Here is a 25,842-nt window from a genome sequence, read left to right as displayed (position 1 = left end):
CTGAATCCCACCACTGATGCTATTCCTCTGAATATGAATATTATATATGTGTGTGTATTTATGTGTATGGAAGAGTGTGCGACCAAGGGAATGGGGGGAGTGGAAGTTGTACAATACATCTTTTCCACCCAAAAATCAAGTGAAATGTGATTGGATGGGGATCATTTTAAGAATATGTGTGTCTGTGTTGATTAAAAGTTAAAAAGTTAAAAAAAAAATCCCAATCCATTTTTAAAAATCTATTTGTGTGGTTCCGTCCCCTTTTGCAATGCAACCCTGATATGCTATTCCACTGGTTGCTAATCTCTTCTCAGAAATGCATTGAAATTGTAACCAAAAGGCAACTACACAACTGAAATGTTGGAAGAAATTCATAAACCTATTTTCCAGTCAACATATTTGTCTGAAGGATTCTCTCTTCTGATATATTACACCTGCTTTGTTTCCCAGATTGCAGTGGCTGGATTTTCTGCACACATGGATATTGGCCGAGCCCATGAGATAGCCAATGAAGCCAGAAGAATCAGGAAGCAATTGAAAGAGTCCCAGCAGTTGGCATTGCTTTACAATAATCGGGAGCGTATTTTCGGCATGCATGTAACAAATGTGAGTGTCCAGCATTTTTGTCCGTTCATCATGCTTTATATTCCTCTGTGAGCTGAAGACAACAGCAAAAACTTCCCATCAACAGTATCTCATTATAACTTCACCACGTTGCTGTCTGTATTTTCTGAGCAGGTTGACTTAAAATTCTTCCCTGCAATCTAACTGATGTGTTTTTCTCCTCTCTGTGACCAGCAGAAAACTAAATCGGCATATATTTTACTGTCTCCGCTGCCCATTCCAGTTGCTTCTGTTCTGTCTATGAGCTGGAAAATGTGTCCTCAATTCATGTGTTGGGAACACTGCTCTTCCCCCATATTGTGAGCATCACCAGCCAGGGGGAAAACCATGTGCCAATCACATCACCTGAAGGTTTATTCATCACTTGCCACTTCTCCCTGTCTAGGGACCAGCTGCTGAGGCTGGGAGAGATAGCAGGTGAAGGGGAGAGAAGGCTGTTTAGCCACCAGATCTCTGACCCAGTCCCTGGCTCAGAGACTGATCAATCTGAATAGCTGACAGTTAGAGTCAGAAGTGACAGTTACAGGAGGGTTATAATAGCTGTCTCTGCTGCTTCACCAGGGAACACTCCATCACCATCTTCCCCCCCCCCACCCCCAGCAGAAGCTGTTAGGGCAGCTTTTGAACACATGTACCCTAGATAACAGCTGAAAGTTACTCTGTGTGTCTGCGCACACATATGTGGTTTTGCTGGGGAGTGGAGTGGCAGAGAAAGCCAGCTCTTTCTCTTCAGCTTCACTTAATCTCCACTGCTTCCAGTGATCAGCTACTATTCAGACTCATCCAGTTGCATTAAACTGGAAAGAGCCCTGTTTGGGGGATAAAAAAAGCCACTGCTCTAAACTGAATAATGCTGGAGGACTATATCCAGGGACCATTTTTGCTGCACATATTGTATAAAAATTAGTTATTAACTAAAGGCCAGAGAAATTCAGTTACAGGTTTTATGACTAAAGTCTAATAAGCAAAGGGACCTGGTTAAAAATAGTTAAACTAGCATTATTTTTTTTTAACGGCTGAATGTTTTATCTACCATTCCGGCAACATGGAATAAAAAACTTTAAATTAAATTTTATCACAAGCATATGTTGTTTGCATTTTGTGCCTTTCTATTCCTATGTGAAATAATATCAACATTTGTAGGAAGGAGTTGGCAATATCATATTTATATATTTGGTGCCCAAAGTGTCTAAACTCATTTTTTATAATTAATTCCTATGGAACTTTGATCTTAACTTTTTTTCTACAGTCCCTCTCTCATATATAGTCTGTAATATGTTTATTGTAATACAATATATATATATAATATATTTCTTTTTAGTTATTATTAAAGTACATTTGTTTCATTTCAACTCTTATATAGGTAGTTTATATTATGGTGACCATACATTTTTATTGTAAAATATTTCAAAAAGCAGTCCTTTAGAGTTATTTGTTTTTCAAAAACTTATTTTTATCTTTTATTTTGGTCATTTAACTTTTACTGTACAAATAGTACCACTTAATGCACCATCTTCCATATTCATGTGAAAAATATAGAATTGAATTGTCTTTTTAAAAATATATACATATACTGTTTACTTTTATTTTATTAGAATATGCATTTTTGTAAAATTTTTCTTGTTTTACCCTTAATTTTTCCTTTGTAAAGCAAATTTATAAGCATAAAGAATTATTTATTGTTATAAACCTCTCTCAGATTTGCCCCTTTTTCAGGTTTGCCCCTTATTTTTTCCCAACGAAATATGGACACCATATTTTATAACAACTTCCCAATTTCCCATGTTTAACCAATTTAAGGAATTGCAAAAGTCAGGTGAAATAATTGCCTAGCAGGAAGAAAAACATATATTTGCATTCATATTGGTATCCATGAATGAATGAATGACTCAATCAATCAATCAATCAACAAATCAATGAAAACTGAGAATTAAAAATACAGCAGACATTATTTAAAACAGTGCCAGACAGAATTTATATTCAGAATATGTTCATGTAATTTCTGGGTCCAATCCCTGGAAGAATTAAGTCTTCAAAGCTTTTCTATAGGGCAGCAGGACAATCTGAATTTCAGGGAACATTATTCTATAGGTAGATACTGCAAGAGAAAAGGCATGCCCCCTGAAAGCCAACACTTGGCTGATGGGACCCAGAGCATGCCAATCCTATCAGGTCTGGTTGGACAAGAGATAATTAAAAACAGTCCTTCAGATATCTAGGCTCTATATTGTGGAGGGCTTTATGCGTGGCCGTTAGCAACTTGCATTGCACCCAGAAATTGGTAACCAGTATATCTCATGCAGTGATGTTAAATAACTACTTCCACAGCATTGCTCAATTTTGGACTAGCTATAGCTTTTCAATTATTTGCATAGATAGCCTCATGTTGGGTGCATTGCTGCAGCCCAAGTGCAAGCTAACTAAAACATTGAGTGATTGTGGTATAATCTCCCAATCCAGAAATTGGCGCAGTTGGTATACAGTATGGATTTGTGTAAAAGGCCTCCTGGCCATGATTCTTTATGCAGGACTCAAGAGTCTATGAAGACCTCCACATTGCACAACATTTCAGTCTGTGAAATTGAAATCCCATCCAAAACTGCTGATGAGATGTTCTGCTATGCCCAAAGTTCATGGTTCCTAGGCTTAACTAGGGTTCTGTCCGAAATTGTCTTCATCCAGACTTCCACAGCTTCTGGCTATTAAGGCAACATCACTTAATTGCTCTAGATGCCAACAGATGACTTCATGCAAGAGATCCACCTAGATGTTATATAGGAGTAGGGAGAACCTTGAGATACTCTACAAAACAGGGGCCTAAGGCTAGATCTCTCATCTATCAGCTTCAGCTGGAAGCGGCCATGGAGAGAAGAGGGAGAAACAGTATCATACTGTGTCTCCCATTCCTAACCCTTTGAGCCAGTCCAAAGTAAAACATAATCAATGGTGTTGATGGCTCTTAAGACATCATGGCAATCATGCAGCAGCCAATCCTGGTCCCACCACAGGATTTCCACAAGTGTGATCAGTGCTATCTCAGTATTATATCCAGGTCTGAAACCCCAGCTAGAAAAAGTTCAGATTAAACATTAATATAATTTGGCTGAAAAATACGGTCAATATAATATAAAATGTGAGCAAGTAAATTCCTGATTGATATCCCCCACAGGACTATCCAGACAGCTGCTTTAATCGGCTTCCTTCAGTTTATGAGCTGACACAAAAATTAACACAATTTGCTCTGAACCATCAGACAAAGCACTATTCAACCCAATAATGAGGCCAACCAGTGGCACCATTTTTACCGCATTAGTTATAATGGGGAACAAAAAGAGCAATTGGTGAATTTCCTGTAGTTAAAAAAAACAACAACCACGAACTGCTGTCCTTGGCAAGGGATGTGGCTGGAACAAGAGGCATGTTTTGACTGATGACTATATCCACTAATTTAATCTTCTGGCAGAATCTGATGCTGAAGATCCATAGAGTTTCATTGTTTGTCAGGATCTGCCTCTTATTTTACATGGAAATCAACCATGCTGCAGATGGTCCTCAGATTCTCATATGAAATTCTATGTTTTTTACAGACATAACCTAAGTGATGGACCTAAGTGAGGCAGAAAGACAGACATGTTTTCTGTCTTTCTGCCTCACTTAGCCTTTCTGTTTCTAGCTCTGCATAAAAACAAAAGGACAGGAGGTTGTTGACAAGCATTGGCTGGTGGACTCCCCACTCTCCTGACCCCTGCTCCCCAGCCTTTGCACTGTATTTCATCCTCTCTGTCACTCCTTCTACCAGATTGGCTATCAGAAATGGGAGCACTCTTCACTCTTCACAGGGAACATATCTGGGAGGATTTGCATTACTCCATTATGTAATCTATATGTGCAGGCTAGAAATATCAATCTCTTGACAGAATCATTCAATAAATGAGAAAATATGAAATCTTCAGCTCCTGTTCTGTTCAGAAAACTAAGCCCCACAAGCAGTTGCTAGGGCTGAAAAGTAGCCTATCTATGCTGTTTCTGAAAGTCGCCAGGAGATACTGGTAGATCCCAGTTCCTGAATCTTTGTCAAAGTATCAAAAAAGCACAAGGCTTGTGCCAAGAGAGGAGGAAAAAGGCCACTTTAACATCAAGCAATTAGATACAAAATTAGGTGGTTTCAGCTCTAACCTGGAGGCAAGGCAACATCATGAGTACATAGGTTTAAAGAACACAGATAATTCTCAACTTATGACCACAACTAGGACCAGAATTTCTATTGCTAAGCAAGGCAGTTGTTAAGTGAGTCACACTTGATTTTACCACCCTTTTTGTCATGGCTGTTAAGCAAATCACTACATTTGTTAAGTGAATCGTGTCTTTGTTAAACAAATCTCCCATTGACTTTGCTTGTTTGAAGTCCCCTGAAGTCCCCATAAATAGCAATCATATGACCCTGGGATGCTGCAACTATTGGAAATACATGCCAGTTGCCAAGTGCCTGAATTTTGATCACATAACTGTGGGGATGCTACAGTGATTGTAAATGTGAGGACTGGTTATAGGTTGCAGCATTTTTTCAGTGCCATTGTAACATTGCACAGTGCTAACTAAATGAATGGTTGTAAGTTGAGGACCACCTGAGGTTAGTAAGATAGCTTTAAATGGCAGGTTGGAGGCTGTGCAAAGGAAACCTAACATTGTTTCCTTATTATATTTCTTAATGTTTTCTCTTTTAGGATATTGTCAAAAGTAATAGGTTTGGTTTGGTGTTCCATCATATACTGATTCTGAAGAGGGTAAAATATTAATGCCAGCCCATAAGAGACTATGGAGACTTGTGATCATCTACTTCGTTGAGAGTAGAGTTCCTCTCAAGATATTAAAAAAAAAAAAAGAACTGTCAAAGTGGCTTTAGGGCTCCTTCCATGTTTATTTATACCAGCATAGGGGGAGCAAATAAGTACACAGTATGACTGCTTGTTGTCTTTGTTTAGAACAGGGGTGTCAAACTCAAAGTCTGCGGGCCGAATCTGGCCCACAGGGTGCTTATATCTGGCCCATGCGTCCGCCCTGGAAACAGTGAAGGACCAGCCCGCGGTGCCTCTGCCAGCGAAAACAGAGCTCAGGAGGGCCACGTGCAAGCCTCCCAGGCTCCGTTTTCAGCCGCCTGCAGCCCTCTGCCAGTGAAAATAGAGCTTGGGAGGGCTGTGTGGCCCCCTGGCCCCATCCTCCTGGCCCCCCAAGGTGAAACACAACCCTGATGTGGCCTTCAATGAAATCGAATTTGACACCCCTGGTTTAGGAGATACTTTCCAGAAACACAAGCTATCAGCAATTCATTTTGTTTGTTTGTTTGTTTGTTTGTTTCTTGCTTGTTTTTGCTTCCCTCAGTATGATAAGTTGTCCAGGATGGTCAAAGACTTTCAGCCCTTCTATGATCTCTGGACCACAGCATCAGACTGGCTTCGCTGGGCAGACAGCTGGATGAATGATCCTCTGTCTGCCATTGATGCAGAGCAGTTGGAGAAGAATGTCAATGAGTCCTTTAAAACAATGCACAAATGTGTAAAACATTTCAAGGATATTCCAGGTAAGTGCTAGCCCTTGAAGCAATTATGTATTGTTTTGATGAGGGATGAAATTAAAAACCTGGGCTTCTTTAGGAAGTGTGTGCTTGTCTTTTCTTACCTGTTGTAATACAACCACACTGTGGGCCTGCTCAATGGAAAGCGAGTTTCACAAAATTCAGAAAAAATAGTGGGTATAAAAAAGACTTAGAAAATGCTTCCCTCTGCACCCTTTCAGAAATTATACAAATGTATCAGAATTATAAATTTTCTCTGAAATGATCTTGACAGTAGCTTTATGTTTAAATTGTAATATATTCTGCACTGGAGGATTGTGGGTTTTTTTTTTGTCTTTTAACTTGTGTTCTGTTTTAAGCAGTGTATTCTGTTTGAAATGCAGGGAATCAGTTTAGCAGAAAAATATCATGAAGAAATATATATGTAAACAGGAGGATTAAAAATACAATTGTATAATGAAGTAAAATTTTTGTTTTTCCTGTACTGAAAGAATCTTGTCTCGTGAAAGCACTGCTAGCTTATTACTTTTCTACTGCAAGAGCAGCCTGAGGCTATGCAGCAGACTATTCAAAACAATTTTAAAATATTGCCCCAGCACTGCCTTTCTCACAATTATAACTTAAAAGAAAACATCTATAGGAAAAATTAATCTTTAATCAGATATACAAAGAAATAATGCCTGCTAGGACCAACTGAAGATTTCCCTTCAGTTAATGCTGCATTTGTCAGTGATCTTGCAGGGTCGAGCTGAGGATTTTGTGCAGTATCTGTATGACAAAATCGCCCAGATTCGGGAAGGGCTGGCCTCTGACTGGGTATGTCCAGACGGGATGACTGAGGCAGGTCTTGAGAGTGTTATCTGGGGGGAGTTCGATCCTGTGGCTCCCGAGGACATGGACAGGGTCCTGGGACGGCTGAACGCGACCACATGTTTATTGGACCCGTGTCCCTCCTGGTTGGTACTGGCTTCCCGGGAGGTGACACGAGGCTGGCTCCAGAAGATTGTTAACGCTTCTTTGAGTGAGGGGGTCCTGCCGGCCGCTTTGAAAGAAGCGGTGGTGAGGCCCCTCCTCAAGAAGCCTTCTCTGGATCCGGCTGTTTTGGCTAACTATCGTCCAGTCTCCAACCTTCGCTTCATTGCGAAGGTTGTTGAGAGTGTGGTGGCGCAACAGCTTCCCCGGTACCTGGATGAAGCTGTCTATCTAGACCCGCTCCAGTCCGGCTTCCGGCCTGGGCACAGCACGGAAACGGCATTGGTCGCATTGGTGGATGATCTCTGGAGGACCCGGGATAGGGGTTGCTCCTCTATCCTGGTCCTGTTAGACCTCTCAGCGGCTTTTGATACCATCGACCATGGTATCATGTTGCACCGGTTGGCGGGGTTGGGGGTGGGAGGCACCGTTTTGCGGTGGTTCTCCTCCTACCTCTCTGACCGGTCGCAATCTGTGTTGACAGGGGGGCAGCGGTCGACCCCGAGGCACCTTGCTTGTGGGGTGCCACAAGGGTCGGTCCTCTCGCCCCTTCTGTTCAACATTTATGTAAAGCCGCTGGGTGAGATCATCCGTGGCTTCGGGGTGGAGTTCCATCAGTACGCTGATGACACCCAGCTGTACATCTCCACCCCAGGCCACCCCAATGATGCCCTTGAAGTGATGTCCCAGTGCCTGGAGGCCGTGCGGGCCTGGATGGGGAGAAACAGGCTCCAACTCAACCCCTCCAAGACCGAGTGGCTGTGGCTTCCGGCGTCCCGATATAGCCAGCTGACGCCATCGCTGGCTATTGGGGGCGAATCACTCGCCCCCACGGAGAGGGCTCGTAACTTGGGCGTCCTCCTGGACGCACGGCTGTCGTTAGAAGATCATTTGGCGGCCGTGGCCAGGGGGGCTTTTTATCAGGTCCGCCTGATACGCCAGTTGCGCCCCTTTCTAGATCGGGACTCCCTACGCACAGTCACTCAGGCACTCGTCACTTCCCGCCTGGACTACTGCAACGCTCTCTACATGGGGCTCCCCCTGGGGTGCACCCGGAGGCTCCAGCTGGTCCAGAACGCGGCCGCGCGGGGGATTTTGGGGGCGACGAGGCGCTTCCACGTGACACCTCTCCTGCGCGAGCTGCACTGGCTCCCGGTGGTCTTCCGGGTGCGCTTCAAGGTGTTGGTGACCACCTTTAAAGCGCTCCATGGCTTAGGGCCGGGGTACTTACGAGACCGCCTTCTGCCACCAATAGCCTCCCACCGGCCAGTACGCTCCCACAGAGTGGGCCTCCTCAGGGTGCCGTCCGCCAGACAATGTCGGCTGGCGACCCCCAGGGGGAGAGCCTTCTCTGTGGCGGCGCCCACCCTCTGGAACAACCTCCCCCCAGAGCTACGTACAATAACAGACCTCCGGATTTTTCGTCGGGCCCTAAAATCCCATTTATTTCAACTAGCTGGGCTGGCTTGAGTCAAATTTTAAACGGATTTTAAATTGGAATGTTTTAATTACGGCCAAAATTATTTAATTATTTTAAACAGATTTTAGATTTTGTATGTTTTGTAAGTATGTCTTGTTTTTACTTTGGCTGTTCACCGCCCTGAGTCCTACATTGGAGAAGGGCGGTATAGAAATTTAAACAAATAAATAAATAAATAAATAAATCTTTTCCTGATTGCTATTTTCTGTAAACAATGCTCTGATTTATCCTATCCTGGAGTCTTTTGATGGCTATTTTTTCTGTCTTATGAAAAGCATGCCAGGATGTGGCTGTGGAAATCCGTGGCAAAATTGAGGAATTCAGGCCTTACATACCTCTGATTCAAGGGCTGCGAAATCCTGGCATGCGCAACCGCCATTGGGACATGCTTTCAGAGGAGATAAAAATCAACGTGAAGCCCAAAGCCAACTTGACATTTGCCCGCTGTCTGGAGATGAAGCTCCAGGATCACATTGAGATTATAGCCAAAATAGCTGAAATTGCAGGAAAGGAATACTCAATTGAGAATGTAAGAATGCCATTCAATTTCTTTTTTCCTGTAGCCTTCCTTTGTGTTCCAATATGCTATCTAATAGCTGAATTGTTTTCTTCTTGTTCAGAGAATTTTAAAATTTTTATACAATATACTGGTAAAAAATGTGTAACCCAAATACTGGCAGTCTCTCTGAGAAGAATGTATTAAAACAGATAGATCTTCTTCAATATATTAATTAGCAATCATTTCTTAACATAAGGTATAAAGAATGCTGGAGGACAAACTAGGATGAAATTCACTGGAAATCTTATATATTTTCATGTCATTCATTAAGTTTTCTAAGAATAAAAAATTCAGGTAGAAAACAATAATTCCTATTTTCTTTCTTTCCTTCTTTCCTGCTTAGTAAAGCTCAGCGTATTATCAATGCCATTGTACTCTGTTAACTTTTGTCCAGTTGCCATTTTTAAAGCAAGCTATGTTCATTGATGTTAAAAATATTATTTCATATTTCCTAGACTTTGGATAAAATGGAGCGTGAATGGGAATCTATCCTCTTCAATGTAGCTCCCTACAAAGAAACGGAAACATTTATTCTGAAGAGTCCTGATGAAGCTTCTCAGCTTCTTGATGATCATATTGTTATGACACAAAGCATGTCCTTCTCTCCTTTCAAAAAGCCATTTGAGGAAAGGATCAACACATGGGAAAATAAGTTGAAGTTGACCCAGGTACACACTTTCAAGTTGCTTTCTGTGATCAGAAGAGGGATTATATTTAACACAAATTCTTAACTAAAATAATTCTGAAGATAGCAATTTGTTAGATCAACATCTTTGATACATAGGTCCCAGTGCATGCTCAGATCAACCCATGATGACATCTTTGGGTATAGACTACAGATTATAGACTACTTACTCTGTAGATTAAGTGAACTGTTATTATTCCCCCTATACAAAGTTATTATTTCCTTGTAGCAACTACAAGGGGATTAGTTTAAGAAGGGTTTTTCCCCAAAAAATTTTGATCAAAAGAGTACCAAAAGGTAATGAGCTAAATTTGGGGAGTGCAATGAGGCCATGAAATCCAGTAACATGCCAGAGAATGGGTGTGCAGATCACAATTTTGTTCTTCTTGACACAGTTGAAAAATAAATAAATAAATAAAAGCTCATTATATACTTATTAATTTTGTTGTTCAGTTACAATTCTTTGCCTCTCCAGGAACTATAGCATGCCAGGTCCCTTGTCCTTCTCCCGGAGTTTGCCCAAAATCATGTTCATTGCATCAATGACACTCACCCACCCTCTGCCATTTCCTTCTCCTTTTGCCTTCAATACTTATTGATTTAGAGAAAGTAAATGATAAAGCATCTTAAAAACATGGAACATTTTGCAAAATAGAAAGTAGATTGGATGCTGAATATGATAATACTGATGTATGATGCCAACAAAGAACGCATGAGAATAAATAGAATACTTAGCAAACGTGTTATCAGTGAATGGAAAATAAAGTAAGGTTGTGAGGTGAGATCTTGATGGTTTAATGTGTTTACGGATAAATGTGTCAGTTGGGGACATAGATATACATGACCTTGGAGACGAGTTCATATTGTTAGCTGAAAACATAATAAATTGCCAGGAATATTATATAAATGGTATAATGCAGTGAGGAATATATTATGAAAATGAATTTAAATTAATTTAAGTTAATTTGTATTTAATTTAATTTTAAATTTAAATTAATGGTAAAGCTGATTGTGTTTGACAGGGAAAATGGATAAATAATTGCAAGTAATGCATGAAAAGCAGAAAACTGAAAGCAAATACTTGCATTTGTGTAGTTTTGCATAATATTTACTAAACTGAGAAAATAAATCTTTTTTCCTCCTGGCTACTGTTAATCTTAAAACCTCACAAGAGTTCATAATTATTTATTTTTTAAGATCCATGGGCAAGTTTCTGATTTATAATATAGGTAGTCTTTAATTTACAACCATTTGTTTAATGACTGTTTAAAAATCATTGATAGCAGTGGTGGGTTTCAAAATTTTTTACTACCAGTTCTGTGAGTGTGGCTTGGTGGGCATGGCATGGCTTGGTGGGCATGGCATGGCTAGGTGGGCGTGGCTTGGTGGGCATGGCAGGGGAAGGATACTGTAAAATCTCCATTCCCACCCCACTCCAGGGGAAGGTTACTGCAAAATTCCCATTTCCTCCTGATCAGCTGGGACTTGGGAGGCAGAGAATAGATGGGGGAGGGGCCAGTCAGAATTTTTACTACTGGTTCTCCGAACTACTCAAAATTTCTGCTATCGGTTCTGCAGAACTGGTCAGAACCTGCTGAAACCCACCTCTGATTGACAGCGTTGAAAAAAGTAACCTATGACCGGTCCTAACACTTATGACTTATGTCACAGTGTTCCTGGAGTCATGTGATCAAAAGTCGGGCACTTGGCAACTGGCCTGTATTTATGATGGTTGCAACATCCGAGGTCACCTGATTGCCATGACTTCTTAGGGGGCTTCTGACAAGCAAAGTCAAGGAGGGAAGACAGATTTGCTTGAAGTTTGCCTGATTTGCTTAATGACTGCAATGATTTGCTTAACAATCATGGCAAAAAAGGTTGTATAGTGAGATGTGACTCGCTTAACAACTGCATTGTTTAGTGGTAAAAATTATGGTTGTTAATGAGGACTACCTAAAATCTAAATACTTTAAAAAGTCTTTTAAGTTTTAGATGGAAATAAGAATGTCTTTCAGAGTGAATGTATATTAGTACAATGTCTTTTTCAGTGAAATGTTTTAGTAAAGCATTTTAACATCAAGCTTTTATTTTTAATATTTTGCTCTATTTATGGTCATTAGCCATCATTACATGTTTGAATCAAACTCTTGCAGAATATTGCAGGCTGGCACACAGATGAAACGCGAGGTCTGAACAAACCAGGTGACATGTTTGCACTTATAATGTGACCATGTATAGATCGAGCATAGCCTTTCACATTAAAAAATCCTTTTACCAGACAGATTAATTTTCCATATGATGTGGGTTGCAAAGATTTTTACCAATGGATAAAAACTTCCCCACAGAGAAGCACTTTTCTATCTTGCTGGAAAAATCTTAGTACAGCGATACAAAATGGAATGCTAGAATGCCAGTGCGACCCCTTAAACAACAGACAATATAATCTTTGTCAATTATGAAAATAATGCTCCCAGGAAGATCTGCTGCCTTATCTACTGCCTAAGAGGCAAAAAGGTTAACTTCCAATTCTTGTTATCCTGGGATTGCAGGAAAATGAATGTTTGGGATTATGATGCCCTTTTCTTCAGTTTCAGAAAGTTTTAGCACACTGTTGTTATTTCTTTTTCCTGTATGACTTCTTGACCATCCACGGTAGTCTCAGCGCTGTCTGCTTTGAAGAAGACACTTAATTACACACCTGTCTGCCCACAAAATCTGAAGAGCAGAGAGAACTGTAATTTTGTAACCCCTGGCCTGACTCAGAGGGATATTGTACGCTTGCCAGTACCAGTGAGGCTGGAAGACCTCAGAGCATATTTAATCAGGCATCAAGGAAGTGGGGCTTTGAACCTGACTAAACCAACGTACTTCAAAAAGGGTTAAAGTTAGGGAATAATCCCAGGGTCATTTTGCAAGTAATTACTTCAGCTGGTCATAGAGCATTTGATGCCATTGTATCAGATGGACATTAACGTAATGTGAACTAGATGAGATTTGTTTAGAACCTCTTCCCTCTTTAGCCCAGATATTATATTTGTAGGATAACCAACTCAGTGGGTTTATAATAACTAAAATAAATTGGCTGACTTTTCCATAAAAACCTTCTTTGCCCTGTGTTCAAGGAATAGTCGTTATTACTGGATGAGGAAAACGTTGAAAGACACCACAGCATTTTCCCATCATCAGAAGGATTCCAAGAATCCAGCTATTCTGGACTTTACAAGCATAATAAATATTAAGAAACAGTTCAGTGCTGTGCTGCAGCTCATTCTTTTAAAATTTATAATGCAATTGACCTTGTTACTTCAGGCAGATATGCAAAGTAACACATGAGCTGAAAACTTTATATTGATGCCCATTTTAACAATTTAATGATTTCTCAAGGAAGGTCTTATCTTAGGATATTTCTCTACTGATAAAAGTACTATCCTCTGTTTTATGAGTTAACAGAAAAATATACCAGTATATTTTTTTCTGCCCCATTTTCTGCCCCATTTTCTGCAACTGTTAATTCCTGTTCTAAGTTCCTGCTATATGGACTTGCCTTGATTATGTAGGCATAGGGCATAACAGGCAAAGCAATTTGTGAATTAATTTATTTAGGGAGAAAAAGGGAAGCTGGCATCAACTTGAAAAAGCCTATCTGGTCCCACAAGTTACTAGTCACCTGACATTTCCTCTGACATAATGGCTAGCAATTTTACAAACCTTGTCATTGTCTTTGGATACTTTTTCATCTTAAAATGAAAAAAACAGTTTAACACCAGAGCACTAAGGACCACTTATGCCTGTCGTATTCATGGGCTGAGATGAGGATGAGATGAAACCAATATCATGAGGACATTCCAGAAAACAAGTTTTGCCAGGGTATGGTTATACTCTGGTTAATGGAGGTATAAAGAGGCCTTCCAATTAACTTCAGAAAGGGCATCTTGTTTGTTTATTATTTTCCCCGATTTTTATTTTTCACTTTAGAACAATTTTGGCAGTAGCTCCAAAATTAAAAGGGTTTCATAATACAGTTATTATTTTTGAAACACATTTTAATACTAAGTGACTCACTTAAATTTGTTCCTTCTTGTACCTCATAATATAAAAAAGAATAATGACTCTTCCCTCGAGAATAATAAGTGCAGGAAAATCAATATGGTTTGGTATTTTAGTAATACTTTAGTTATTATATCAATCAATTTAATATCCATTAGATTCTGATGCTGTTAAGGATATTATTGTGTTACCAACCAGCAGAGTAAGTGCACAGAGAAACGGTACTGAGAGCAATGAATACAATACATACAAACTGGTTTAACAAAACTTTTACTTTGTAATGAAAAAACAATTGCATAGTCTTTTAGTCAATCCAAGTCTTTAGCCATTCAAATCAGTCCGAAGTTATAGATACCTTCTTATCATACAAACAGCAGTAGGTAATAAACAGCAATTCAACGCTGGTAACAAATCACGATGGTAACAGATCCATCCACTTCTTCACACACGACGGTAACAATTCCAATCAACAAGTCAAGCAAGAATGACTATAGCTTGGCTCTCTCCTTATATACAATTTACACTAGTAATTATCCACTTAAGATGAGTGAAGTCAGCAGTGCAATGACTCAACAGTACAATTAGGATAATTGTAGTCAGCAGTTAGTCAGCAGTCGGTTACAATGACTCATCAGTACAATTACTCAGCATTACATCTTAAAGTTACAGAATACATTTAAAGTTATAGAACACATATATTGCCTGGACAACTTGTTAGGCTTACACCATATCCTAACAGATGCTTTATTATGTCATAAGTTAGTTAATACCATCTGTTTCTTCTGAAGAACATTGCAGTGTATGGTCACTACATAAAATGTCTAAAACTGAAAATGGTAACCAATATGTTCCTCCCCCACCACCACCCCAAGGTCTTTTTTGCTTATCTCCAGGGCTGTTCTTGTTTAAAATGGTTGTTTTAAAAAGTTTCGTATTTTTATTTTTTGAAGAATGTAACAAATCCTACTTTTCACATTAGGATTTAAAAGTGAAAGTACAAATAAGATCATAGAGAAAGTCCCTTCTTTAAAATGACTGGTGTTGATATAAATTGTCAGTTGTTGAAGGTACTGATGCTATTGAAAGCTAATGTGCTGCAATAATAGGTTAAGGAATTTGGAATTTGGCACCCGTATAAAATGGACTGGTTTCACCTTTTTATTTTGTTTTGTGTTTTTTGTTTATTTGCTGTGCCTTTCTATCATGAATGTTTGGATTTCCGGTTACTTTATTTAAATACTGTAAGTCAGGGGTGTCAAACTCGTGACGACACGTTGTTGTCATGTGACATATCGCAACTTTTTTCCCCTTCACTAAAACAGGGTGTGGGTGGGCAGTGTGTGACGCATCCGGCCCATGGGCCATGAGTTTAATACCCCTGCTGTAAGTCAATGTTACTTTATTTAAATGCTGTAAGTCAATGTTTTTCCTTGCATGATATGTATGAGTTAGACATACTTCATACAGCAATAAATAGTTCCTTTCCATTACAGTTTTTTAGACTGTTTTGGAAAGGAGGTTCACTAATATATGAGATGATTGGTGAAGTCTTTCTAACTCTGGTTCAGTAGATATAGAATTTATAAACAATTAAACAGCTGGTTATACTGTATAGCCATCATTGTGATCAATTTTTTTCTAGTTTTTTTTTTAACTCATGAATAAGCCAGATCTAGAGCAAATACTCTTCTTGTAGGCCTAAGGGTATGTTTTATATTGAGAGTTGCAAATTTCTTTCCAAAATTTATATTTTGCATGCAGTAAGGGATGAGATATCTTTGGATGTCCTTATATATATTTAAATCCAACTTGACATGAGTAGACGTATTCATATAACAGAAGTCTATGTTTTCTTCTTTCCTTATGTCCAGAATATGCTCTATAAGAAGGGTGAGAATAGAGGACCTTAAAATTAGAAACTATTTCTTTGACAGAAAATTGTCACTGTTTGCTGTCTTTAATATTAAAAAGTATATATGAGCCATTTTTCTCCTAAGTCTTCTAAAGATTAAAGATGCTTTACCTTTCTCAAAACCTAGTCCCTTGATATAAATATGTACCTCTGCTTCCATGTATGTATAATCAAAGCTCTAATTTTATGCATTGTGGTGGCCTTTAACTATGGTCAAAGTGGTTTAATATATGTATTTACTTATTATTTCAATGTCAAGGCTGTGGACTCAATAGGAAATCTGGGCATTTTACAGATAAAAATTAAAATACAAAAATGCCAAGAAAAAGAAAGGAAGATAGTTGAACCAGAAATCAAAACTCCAAAAGCCAATAACCAACCAAAGGTTTTGACTCCATCCTAGCTCAGAGCCAGGAAGAAAAACCAGGTCTTAAGCAGTTTGTGAAAAACAGAATCTTATGAATCTGTATGAACAGTAAATATCCTCTAGGGGGATATTTTCCTTCCTTCCTTTCTCCCTCCCTCCCTCCCTCTATTATCTATCTATCTATCTATCTCTCTATCTACACACTTATATACAGCATATTATTTCTAGGATGTCTTGGAAGAATGGCTCACTTGCCAGCGTTCCTGGCTATATCTGGAGCCCATTTTTAGTTCGGAAGACATCAATAGACAATTACCTGTGGAAAGTAAACGTTACCAGACGATGGAGAGGATGTGGAAAAAGATTATGAAGAATGCCAATGAGAACAGAGAGGTGAGGTTATAACTATTAGCATGGGACACTTCTACAAAAAGACTCTAAGCCACTTTAAAGCTGTTTCTGAACTTCAATGATTCCACAATATCAGTAATGAGTAAGAAACAACCAATTTTAAACTGTGCTTTGGTGTATTTGAAAATGCACATAAAGCTACTTTCCTTTTGCTGTTTTCCGGAGAGTCTATGGATGTGCTGGTTTCTCATTGGCTGGAATTCTCCTATCTCTTCATCTCTTCATGTTAACGATTCAGCTCAGTCTTTCTCCCATTCATGTAGAAGATTTATTACAATAACATTTTCCTAAAACACTATTACGGTACTTCAAAGATCTTTAAAATATTACAAAGAAATAGAGCCTTATTCATAGCTCCCCCTCTATAACAAAATACATTAATATTCTTTTTGAGAAATCGCCACACAACATGAGGTGAAAACATAAATGATGGAACATGTCTGCACTCTGGTCTGCTGGAAAGAGCACTGATTAGCTCCTGGAATTCGTGACGTTTTGAAGGTTAGCAACAGGTTGGCTTCAAACTGGTCATGGGAAATTGAGGAATGAAAACCATGATAATGTGGACATGTTCAAAGCTTAATGCTATTAATAAGTTGATTTTGCATAAATTTAAAGAAGTATATTAAAATGTATTAAATGTAATGTGTAAAATACTCAGTGTTATCAATGTATACACATGTGTAATATGTTTCTTAGGTTAGGACACTGTGTCAAATTAATCCTTGCCCAAATTCTAAGAATTGTTGTTCCTTGTTGAATTTGCACCTTATTGTGTGCCGTTGTTATGAATTTTTGGTGGGAGTCCTGTTGATTTTGGGATAAGCAAAATTAAACAAAGAACTCATATTTATTTTCTTTGCTTTTCCTTGAAGACATTTTGCTTTTCATCCAAAAAGCTTCTTCAATTCAGTCCATGACCTGGATGACTGAGAATCTCCATAAATTATATTTAGTTATACAGCTTAAATGTTCCATTTGTTTACACATCTGAGAAGACACATGGTTAAGACATGTTTTGGAAGATCTACTTCAGTTCCTTTTTTTCTCCTATTCACAAATACATTCCTTTCTTCTATTCAGTGTTAGCTCTCATCATCATGCTGTAGGATTCAAATAGGGTATTTTATGGTTAACATTAGCCTTCAAACAATTATTTAAAATCATAGTTCCAGACGGGAACTCTCTCATGGATTGCATTTTCTTGAGGATAGACAGACATAGCCAGCTCCTTTTCTCTTTTTCCTCCTACCCATTTTTCTCTCTTCTTTTCCAAATAATTTACTTACTTTTGAGTATCAATTTGCTCTCTTTAAATACAGAGAACAAAGGTACAGAGATTGTGATAGGTTTGCAAACTAAGATTTGAAGAGTATTACCAGGGCGGGCTTCAAAAATTTTAGCAAGGGGTTCTCTGCCCAGTTGCTGGGTGGGCGTGGCCATGGTGGCTGTTGCCCAGTCGGCCTCCTGCACCACAGTGTGGGGGGGTGTTTTTGCCCTTCCCAGGCTCCAGAGGCTTTCCTCGAGCCTCCGGGAAGGTGAAAATGGCCTCCCCAGGCTCCAGGGGCCCTCTGGAGGCCGGTAGGCCCATTTTTTGCCCTCCCCAAGCATCTGCACGCGCCCTGCACTTACCTGCATCCAAAACGGGCCATTTGCAGACTCCTGGGAGGGGTGGGGTGGGCGGGGCCAACCAGGAGTGGGATTTGGGGGTTCTCTGAACTGCACAGAAGCTTAACTAGAGGTTCTCCCAACCCCCAGCGAACCCCCAGCAGCCCAGCCCTGAGTATTACTCTTTCTCTTCATTTCGTTCTTTACAACGTTGCAAATTTGCTTCATCCCAATATTGTCCTTTTGTTGTAAAATAACAGCAGTATTCTTATTATTAGTGCATGACTAAAATTAAATCCACAATGTAAAATTATATTACAATTTTCATTGCTTGCTCAATTGTGTTAATCTGTCAATTTCCAGGTAATTAATGTATGCCCAGACCCAAGGCTATTGGAAAAGCTAAGGGAATGTAATAAATTACTGGATCTGGTGCAGAAAGGTCTAAGTGAATACTTGGAGACTAAGAGGGGAGCTTTCCCAAGGTAATTTTATGATGTGAAATACTTAAACACACACCCAGGAGCAAAAGAAAAGAAAGTGAAGGATCTCTCTTGCTTCCTACTTGAAGATGTCCTGTCATTCTCACTTCAGGAAATGTATGTTTGGATGCTGTTCAGCTTTTGTATCAGGGAGACAAGGGATGTTGAACAAGGAAACGTATAATCTCAGGAGTAAAATTATTGTAATTGAGATTTACATATAGAGCAATAGAAAAGAAGAAAGCTTGTAGCATGTATTTTGAGCTTCCTGTATAGAGGTTTTGTATCTGCTTTTATTCCCATGTGCTCAATTCACTAGACAAAGATTTACTCATATTCTGGGACAGGTCTTAATTGAAGTCTCTTTTCTGTAAGGCATGAGAATATTTCTCATTTAAGAAGGGAGGGAAAGAGGGAGGGAGAAAGAAAAAGATTTATTGCCCAGAGAAAAATGTCCTCTCCTCTAAGTCTGATGCTACATCTCCCAGAGTTTTTAGAATAGCATCAGGCAATAATCCTTTCTAAAAAAAAATGTTCATTGGGAATTCATAAAAGAATAATGGGATCTAATCTTCTCTTAATATCCTGGATTAATCTCTTTGGTATTCCTACATTTTCAGTGTTTTCCTTTTAGAAAAGGAACTTTTATTTATTAGTAGAATTTTACTCTTTTAGAATCCCAGTAGAAAGATTGTATTAGAAAGAAAGTGATTCTGGAATTAGATGCAATACTTTAAAATTGCATTCTAATGAACTATATCATATTATGCTCTAGAATCCAGGGACAAACAAGAATCTTTTTCCTTTCCAGATTTTACTTCCTTTCTGATGATGAACTTTTAGAAATATTGTCTCAAACCAAAGATCCTACAGCTGTGCAGCCTCACCTCCGCAAGTGTTTTGAGAATATTTCACGGGTAAACATTGCATGGGAAAATAATGCTCTCAAGGTCTAGCCCCAGGCCTTGGAATCTCTAGCGGTCTGATGAGGAGGAACTGGTTAAGATCAACTCTTGCAGGATCAAATGGCTTTCCATTCACAAACCTTCTAGTTCTGGAATTTTCCATTCTTATTTCTGAACGGCACAACTGATTTGCAATTTGGGGGTCTGAAAGAGCAGATGGCAGTTATGGCCTTTGTGGAGATTTATCCTGCCACTGATTGCACATTTTCCTAAATTAGGAGACCTTTTTATGGTTACTCTTGCCCTACTCACCTCATATGTATATTACTGCAATGCATTCACCTTTGAAGACCACTCAGAAGCTACCACTAGTCCAAAATGCAGTGGCATGGTAACTATAGGCTTACCTCACTATTTCCATGTAACGTTCCTCTTCCACAAGTTGCTTTTGTTACAAGTAGTTTTCTGAGTACAACTTCAAGGTGATGGTTTATATTACAAATCTCTATAAGACATAGGGTTTAGTTATTTGTCTTTCCTTTCTCGTTTCTACCAATACGATAAGTTTTCACAATTTTGGTATGGCCTGGGTCCCATCTATCAAACTATGCTATACTACGACATCCAGGAGTTATGCCTTCTCTAACATAATATCTATCCTTTGGAACACCATGACCCTGGTGGTTCAAACAGCCTCAGTTCTCTTTTGCTTCAAGTGAGTTTAGAAGACCTATCTTTTCCCCCTGATTTTGAGCTAGAATGAAATGTGTATCCACTATGGGATAAGTTTTATATATTTATAGGGTAGAAGATAGAGATAGATAGATAGATAGATAGATAGATAGATAGATAGATAGATAGATAGATAGATAGATAAACCCTGGCTGAAACAATAATGCACATATAGACCTACGAAAACAGAACAGAATAAATATTTGACCGTTACAGGGAGGAGTCATAAGATGAGGGTGTGGCTAACTGATGAAGACAAATAAGTCAGAAATAGATCTATTTTAGTCTCCCTTAAGTCTTACAACAGACAGCAAAATGCTGGTTAATGTCTGATAAAGCCTAGAAAATAGTGAATTGGGATTTCACTGAACTATGGCTATATAAACATCTTGATTTACGTAGGAAAAACCCTGGCTGAAACAATAATGCATAGATAGATAGATAGATAGATAGATAGATAGATAGATAGATAGATAGATAGATAGATAGATAGATAGATAGATAGATGATAGACAGACAGACAGACAGATTTACTTATATGATTTGTATAGCTGTTCATGTCACACATGTGACTGCTGGCAATTCACAGGCTTAAATCACATAAACCCATTAGACATAATTCATTAGTACCCAAGGATAAACAACAAAAGGATAAATTACCTTCAATAATAACAGACCTCATCTGCCCACTTGATCCAAATGCCTGGGGAAACAGTCAGGTCTTCAATGCCTTCCCCTGTTAGAACCATCTTTCCTTTTTTAATACATTGTGTCTTTTTTAAAGTTTCTACACTACCCCAAACCAGTGATAGTTACTTAGATATTTAAAGTGTAAATAAATAAGTAAACAAATAGAGAAATCCTACATATTGACATGAGTTAGAGAGGTGACACATATAGGTACTGCTATGTGAGCATGCTTGTGATATCAGAAGATATTTCTCTACATTTAGAAAGTAAAATTAAATGAAAAAAATACCTACTTGTTAACAAGATCTTTATCTATTCTTTGTACAAGGCAAGAATGGAGGAATGGTTGTCAGTCTCATGCTGTGTTTTTTCTCATTAGCTTCTCTTTCAGGAAGATCTGCAGATTACACACATGTATTCTGCAGAAGATGAAGAAGTGGAGCTTTTCTCTCCTATTTATCCCACGGGCAATGTGGAAGACTGGCTGTTGCAAGTTGAGAAAATTATGAAGGCTAGTGTGCGGGACAATATTGAAAGAGCAATTAAAGTTTATCCAAAAGTAGGTGTCTTGTTTATAATCGTATAGAATTCATGTAAAAGTGAACTCTGTGCTATCGTAAGGCTCCTTCTCTGCTGATAAACTCCCAGTGTGAATTTTAATAACCTTCTGGTTTTCTCACCCTATTCTTGGTTCTTAATATGCACATAAATGTGTCTTGGTGTCTGCCTTCTATTTATGTTTCAAAAAAATATTTCTTTTTTAAGAAAAGCCTCTTTCCTCTTTTTTGTCCATTATTTAAATAGGTTGTATGGGGATTGCAGAAGTAAGCCAAATGATTGTCAGAATAGACGATATAAAATACCTTGGACTAAGTGGGTTTAGATTGGCCTGGCCAAGTATTAGATTTTTAGTTTTTAGTCTTGTTACTGGATGTTAAAAATGTTGAAATACATCAAACTCCACAAATATCAATCCCTGTTTATAGTAGAAAATGAGGGGGAAAAAAAAAAGGCTTGCATAGCTTCTAAAATATATTTTCAAGATTTGCAAGGTAAGTCAAAGAGAACTGAAAGCAATTTTCAGAAAAACCCCTCTATATAAGTCTTGTTTTAGCTTAGCTCAGTAGTAAAACCAAAGGAATGCATTTGAAAGTGTGACAAAATAAAGGAGAAAAGAAATGAGAGATATTGGTCTGAAACTTATAGTCATAATCAATATCTTTAAGATAACAGAGAGACAGTGCAAAACGCTGCGCTGTAATCTTATTTATTTATTTATATTTCATATTTCTTAAACACTCATCTTCCTCCAAGAGGGGCTCTTAATCTTAACTGTTCCTATGTTCTCAACCATTGAATCTTCTGAAGTTATAATCAAGTACAACTTGATTGGATATACTGATTGAATTTAGGAATGAGATTGCCAGCTGAATTTCATGGGCTGAAGTATTCTTGATTGTATGGAGCTGATAAATGGCTCTCCAGGACAAAGATGCAGGCTAAATTTCTAAAAGCACTATTGATCCAAGGAGTACATTAAAGCTGCATGTCTTTTTTAACATACTAGGCTGAGACCTACTGAACGTGAGGCTTCCTTATCATTCTTATCATCTCAAAATCTGCTAGCTACATTTGTAATGTTGTGTAGATTTGATTTTAGTCTCATCAGTTGGCTAGCGTCTATAAGAAATTGGTGTGAAAAAAAATTAAATCTCTGTCCTTGTGATATCACTGAACTGATCTTAATTTTTTAAAAAAGATTTCATATTTATGTATATGTTCTAAATGTTAAGAAAAATTTAATTGTCTCTCTCCAAAAGGAACCCTGCATACATTACCAAGTACTGTTATACATGTTTTACAGTAAATTACAATTGATTATATCATGGTTATGAGATAGTAATGAAGATAAAAGAAAATTACCCATTTTTTACCAATAAAGTGATCTATTTTTAATGAAAGACACCGCGGACCACATGGGTCTTAGATTGGCCAGGCCAGGTGACCATAGCTGGATGTCAAACATACTGGACAAAAGAAGTATCAGAAGCTTTAGAAGCTGGAGATTTGTCTACCAGGCTATTTCCACAGCTAAGTGCTCAGGTAAAAATGTCAGTTAATTGTATATTTCAATTTAAATTATTTCTGCAATGAAAAGTTGTTTTCCATGTTTTTTGCTAGAGTAGTCTTCTCCTACTCCTATTCAGATATTTTTTCAAATCATAATACCATGTTTCAAATAGTTATTCATTGGTTTCTGGGCTCAAATTTAAAGTGCTGGTTTTGGCCTAAAAATCTGAATAGTTTGGATTTCTGGGACCGATAAAGCTACTAGAACTGTTAGTATTCAGCTTATTTCTTTGCTTTTGTCCTATGTGTAAAATCCAGACAGGGTTTGATATCAGCATGCATGTCCAGAATCAAATTGTGTCTATTCTCATTTCCTCTGGAAAACTACTGTCAAAATAATCCAGAAATTAATGGTTGAAAAGGAGTGGGATAAAGGAATAGCATGATGATATCTGATCTCCATTCCCACAAACATTCAATTCTGCATCCATTAGCATACATAGAATAGGAAAATCCAGGCCCTTTTTTATCTTGAACATGAGCAGTGAGTTGAGGAGAAGATCTTTTTTTCCCCGTTTCCTAAGTAACAACAGTTTTCTTATGAACTCAATATAGAGGTGGCCAGAGCATATCAAGTAGATTTGCAATATAGTTGGTAAGGCATTGCCTGATTTTTTTGCTTTATTTGTGCAGCTGCGTGACCTAGTAGCACTTGTGCGAGGTAAACTGACTCGGATGCAACGGGGAGTGTTATCAGCTCTCATTGTGATTGAAGTTCATGCCAAGGATGTCGCAGGCAAACTTATTGAGGAGAATGTCATGAGTGAAAATGATTTTGAATGGATTTCCCAGCTCAGGTGAGGGATTTCCTCCTACCTGTGATGTTATTAGAAATTGCTAGTAGTATGGAAGAATTGTTCTTTTTAAGTAGGAGGTACACTGAACAAGAGAGAAAGAGAGAGGTTGGGCATAATTTTAATGGTCTGAAAATATTCCTTCAATTCTTATACTTTTATTCAGGACATTATTCTAGTACAACAAGCATCCCCCTAATTATCCCATCATCAGCATCAGCCTTATTTCTGAGAAAATTGTTTAGTATAAATGAAATCTATCCAGGTGAACAGAAATGTTGTACTGTAAAATGTACCACCCATATATTTCAATTTAACTTTTAATGCATTATTAGGTACTACTGGACAAGAGATGATTTATACATTCGGGCAGTGAATGCTGAATTTATTTACGGTTATGAATACTTGGGCAATAGTGGGCGCCTTGTGATCACTCCTCTTACTGACAGGTATAGTAACTCCTTTGGTGTCAAACAATTAAATATCTTCATAGTTCTGAATGAATAAATCTGAATCAAGGGTCTTGTTTGTGACTTTTGGTGAAGTCTGTCATCAATTGACCCATGAGGTAATTTGTCAGGAGCCAGCTATTTGCAGGAACCCTCTACAGAACAGCATTTTGGAATACTGTACATCAATAAATATTGCAATGCCTAGGGTTATTCTCGCAGCAGCAGTCATGGACTTGTGTCAATCAAGCCTGAAGCGATTGGAGAAAATGTGATGCAGTCAACAATCACAGCCTTGTAGATTCCACCATTTGATTTTCTCTGGATTTGTCATGCTGCTGTCATTCTTTTCATGCTTGCTGATCTTCATATCAACAAAAGCGTCTTATGCAGGTTGAGGCATTTGGATGGAATGACCTTTGCACCCATGATAGTGGGGAAGTCAAATCATTGCATACAGGTAAAATCTAGCTGTAGTGGTTGCTGCTGGCATAGGCACTCAAGTGGTTGGCATACTTTTTGAAAAATGTGCTGGTATTGATGAGTCATTTGCTTTGGATAAATTCAGTACTCACTGTCCATACTCATTTTCCGTATCATATTTATTTATTTATTTATTTGTTTGTTTGTTTGTTTGTTTGTTTGTTTATTTGTCGCATTTCTATGCTGCCCAACTCCCTAGGGACTCTGGGCGGCTTACAGCAAATTGCCCATCATGGCAAATGTGATTGCCACCATGACAATTGTGACATGTCAGTTTAGGTGCAGAGAAGCAGCAGGTTTTCTTGCAGGCAGGTAGATACACAATCTTGAACAATTTTCATCCAAAACTGTTATTTCTCCTCTCCACCACATCCAGCTTGTGGGACATAGACCAAGAAAATATGTGACAGCAGTACGATGACAGTTAACATGAGGTGGTCTGAGTGTCAATGGACCTCAACAAAATGGCTATGCAGATCAGTGCCTACTATGATAGCCATGCCTTTGTTGTTTGAAACAGTAGATTATTTTGTATCCTTCACCAATGTCACTAGACTTTTGATCTTTCTAATGTGTCTCTTGTATGCACATAATATCCACCTTACATCACATTAGCATGTCTACTGCTCATGGCTGCATCAAGATGCTGATTTTGACTGGAACAGTGTTTAATCTGTTGGGCCATGAGGGGGGGGTTCCCCTCGTGGAGATGTGCCCATCAGGCTTCCGTGCATTTCATCAGCCGAGAGCTCAGGGCAGGGGCGGGGGGGTGGCGGTCATTATAAGAGAGGGTCTTGATCCGAGGGAGACCACTGTGCCTCAGATAGCCGGATGTGAGTCCCTTTTCGTGAAGTGGGGTCGTGGGGTGCAGATGGGTCTGTTGATCACGTATCTGGCTCCCTGCCACGTGGCGACGACCCTGCCTGAACTCCTCAATGTT

At 38.7% G+C, this 25,842-nt stretch overlaps 1 protein-coding gene across 3 annotated transcripts in view; it reads left to right on the top strand.

Moving 5' to 3' along the window:
• Positions 1 to 25,842, top strand: part of DNAH1 (dynein axonemal heavy chain 1) — a 184,024-nt gene that overhangs the window by 66,360 nt on the left and 91,822 nt on the right. For all 3 annotated transcript variants that reach the window (XM_034439656.3, XM_087887726.1, XM_034439631.3), the window contains 11 exons: positions 451 to 606; positions 6,004 to 6,202; positions 8,924 to 9,177; positions 9,663 to 9,875; positions 16,447 to 16,611; positions 18,601 to 18,722; positions 19,531 to 19,636; positions 21,426 to 21,605; positions 23,009 to 23,149; positions 23,810 to 23,973; positions 24,306 to 24,419. In XM_034439656.3, coding sequence (XP_034295547.1) covers positions 451 to 606; positions 6,004 to 6,202; positions 8,924 to 9,177; positions 9,663 to 9,875; positions 16,447 to 16,611; positions 18,601 to 18,722; positions 19,531 to 19,636; positions 21,426 to 21,605; positions 23,009 to 23,149; positions 23,810 to 23,973; positions 24,306 to 24,419 — 1,814 coding nt within the window. The remainder of the gene's footprint in view (positions 1 to 450; positions 607 to 6,003; positions 6,203 to 8,923; positions 9,178 to 9,662; positions 9,876 to 16,446; positions 16,612 to 18,600; positions 18,723 to 19,530; positions 19,637 to 21,425; positions 21,606 to 23,008; positions 23,150 to 23,809; positions 23,974 to 24,305; positions 24,420 to 25,842) is intronic.

Source organism: Pantherophis guttatus, chromosome 2, assembly GCF_059756535.1.
Source record: "Pantherophis guttatus breed Tessera chromosome 2, ASM5975653v1, whole genome shotgun sequence".
In the NCBI taxonomy this organism is placed as follows: Eukaryota; Metazoa; Chordata; class Lepidosauria; order Squamata; family Colubridae; genus Pantherophis; species Pantherophis guttatus.
Note: the sequence above shows the minus strand (reverse complement) of the source record. Positions and strands in the feature narration are given on the sequence as shown.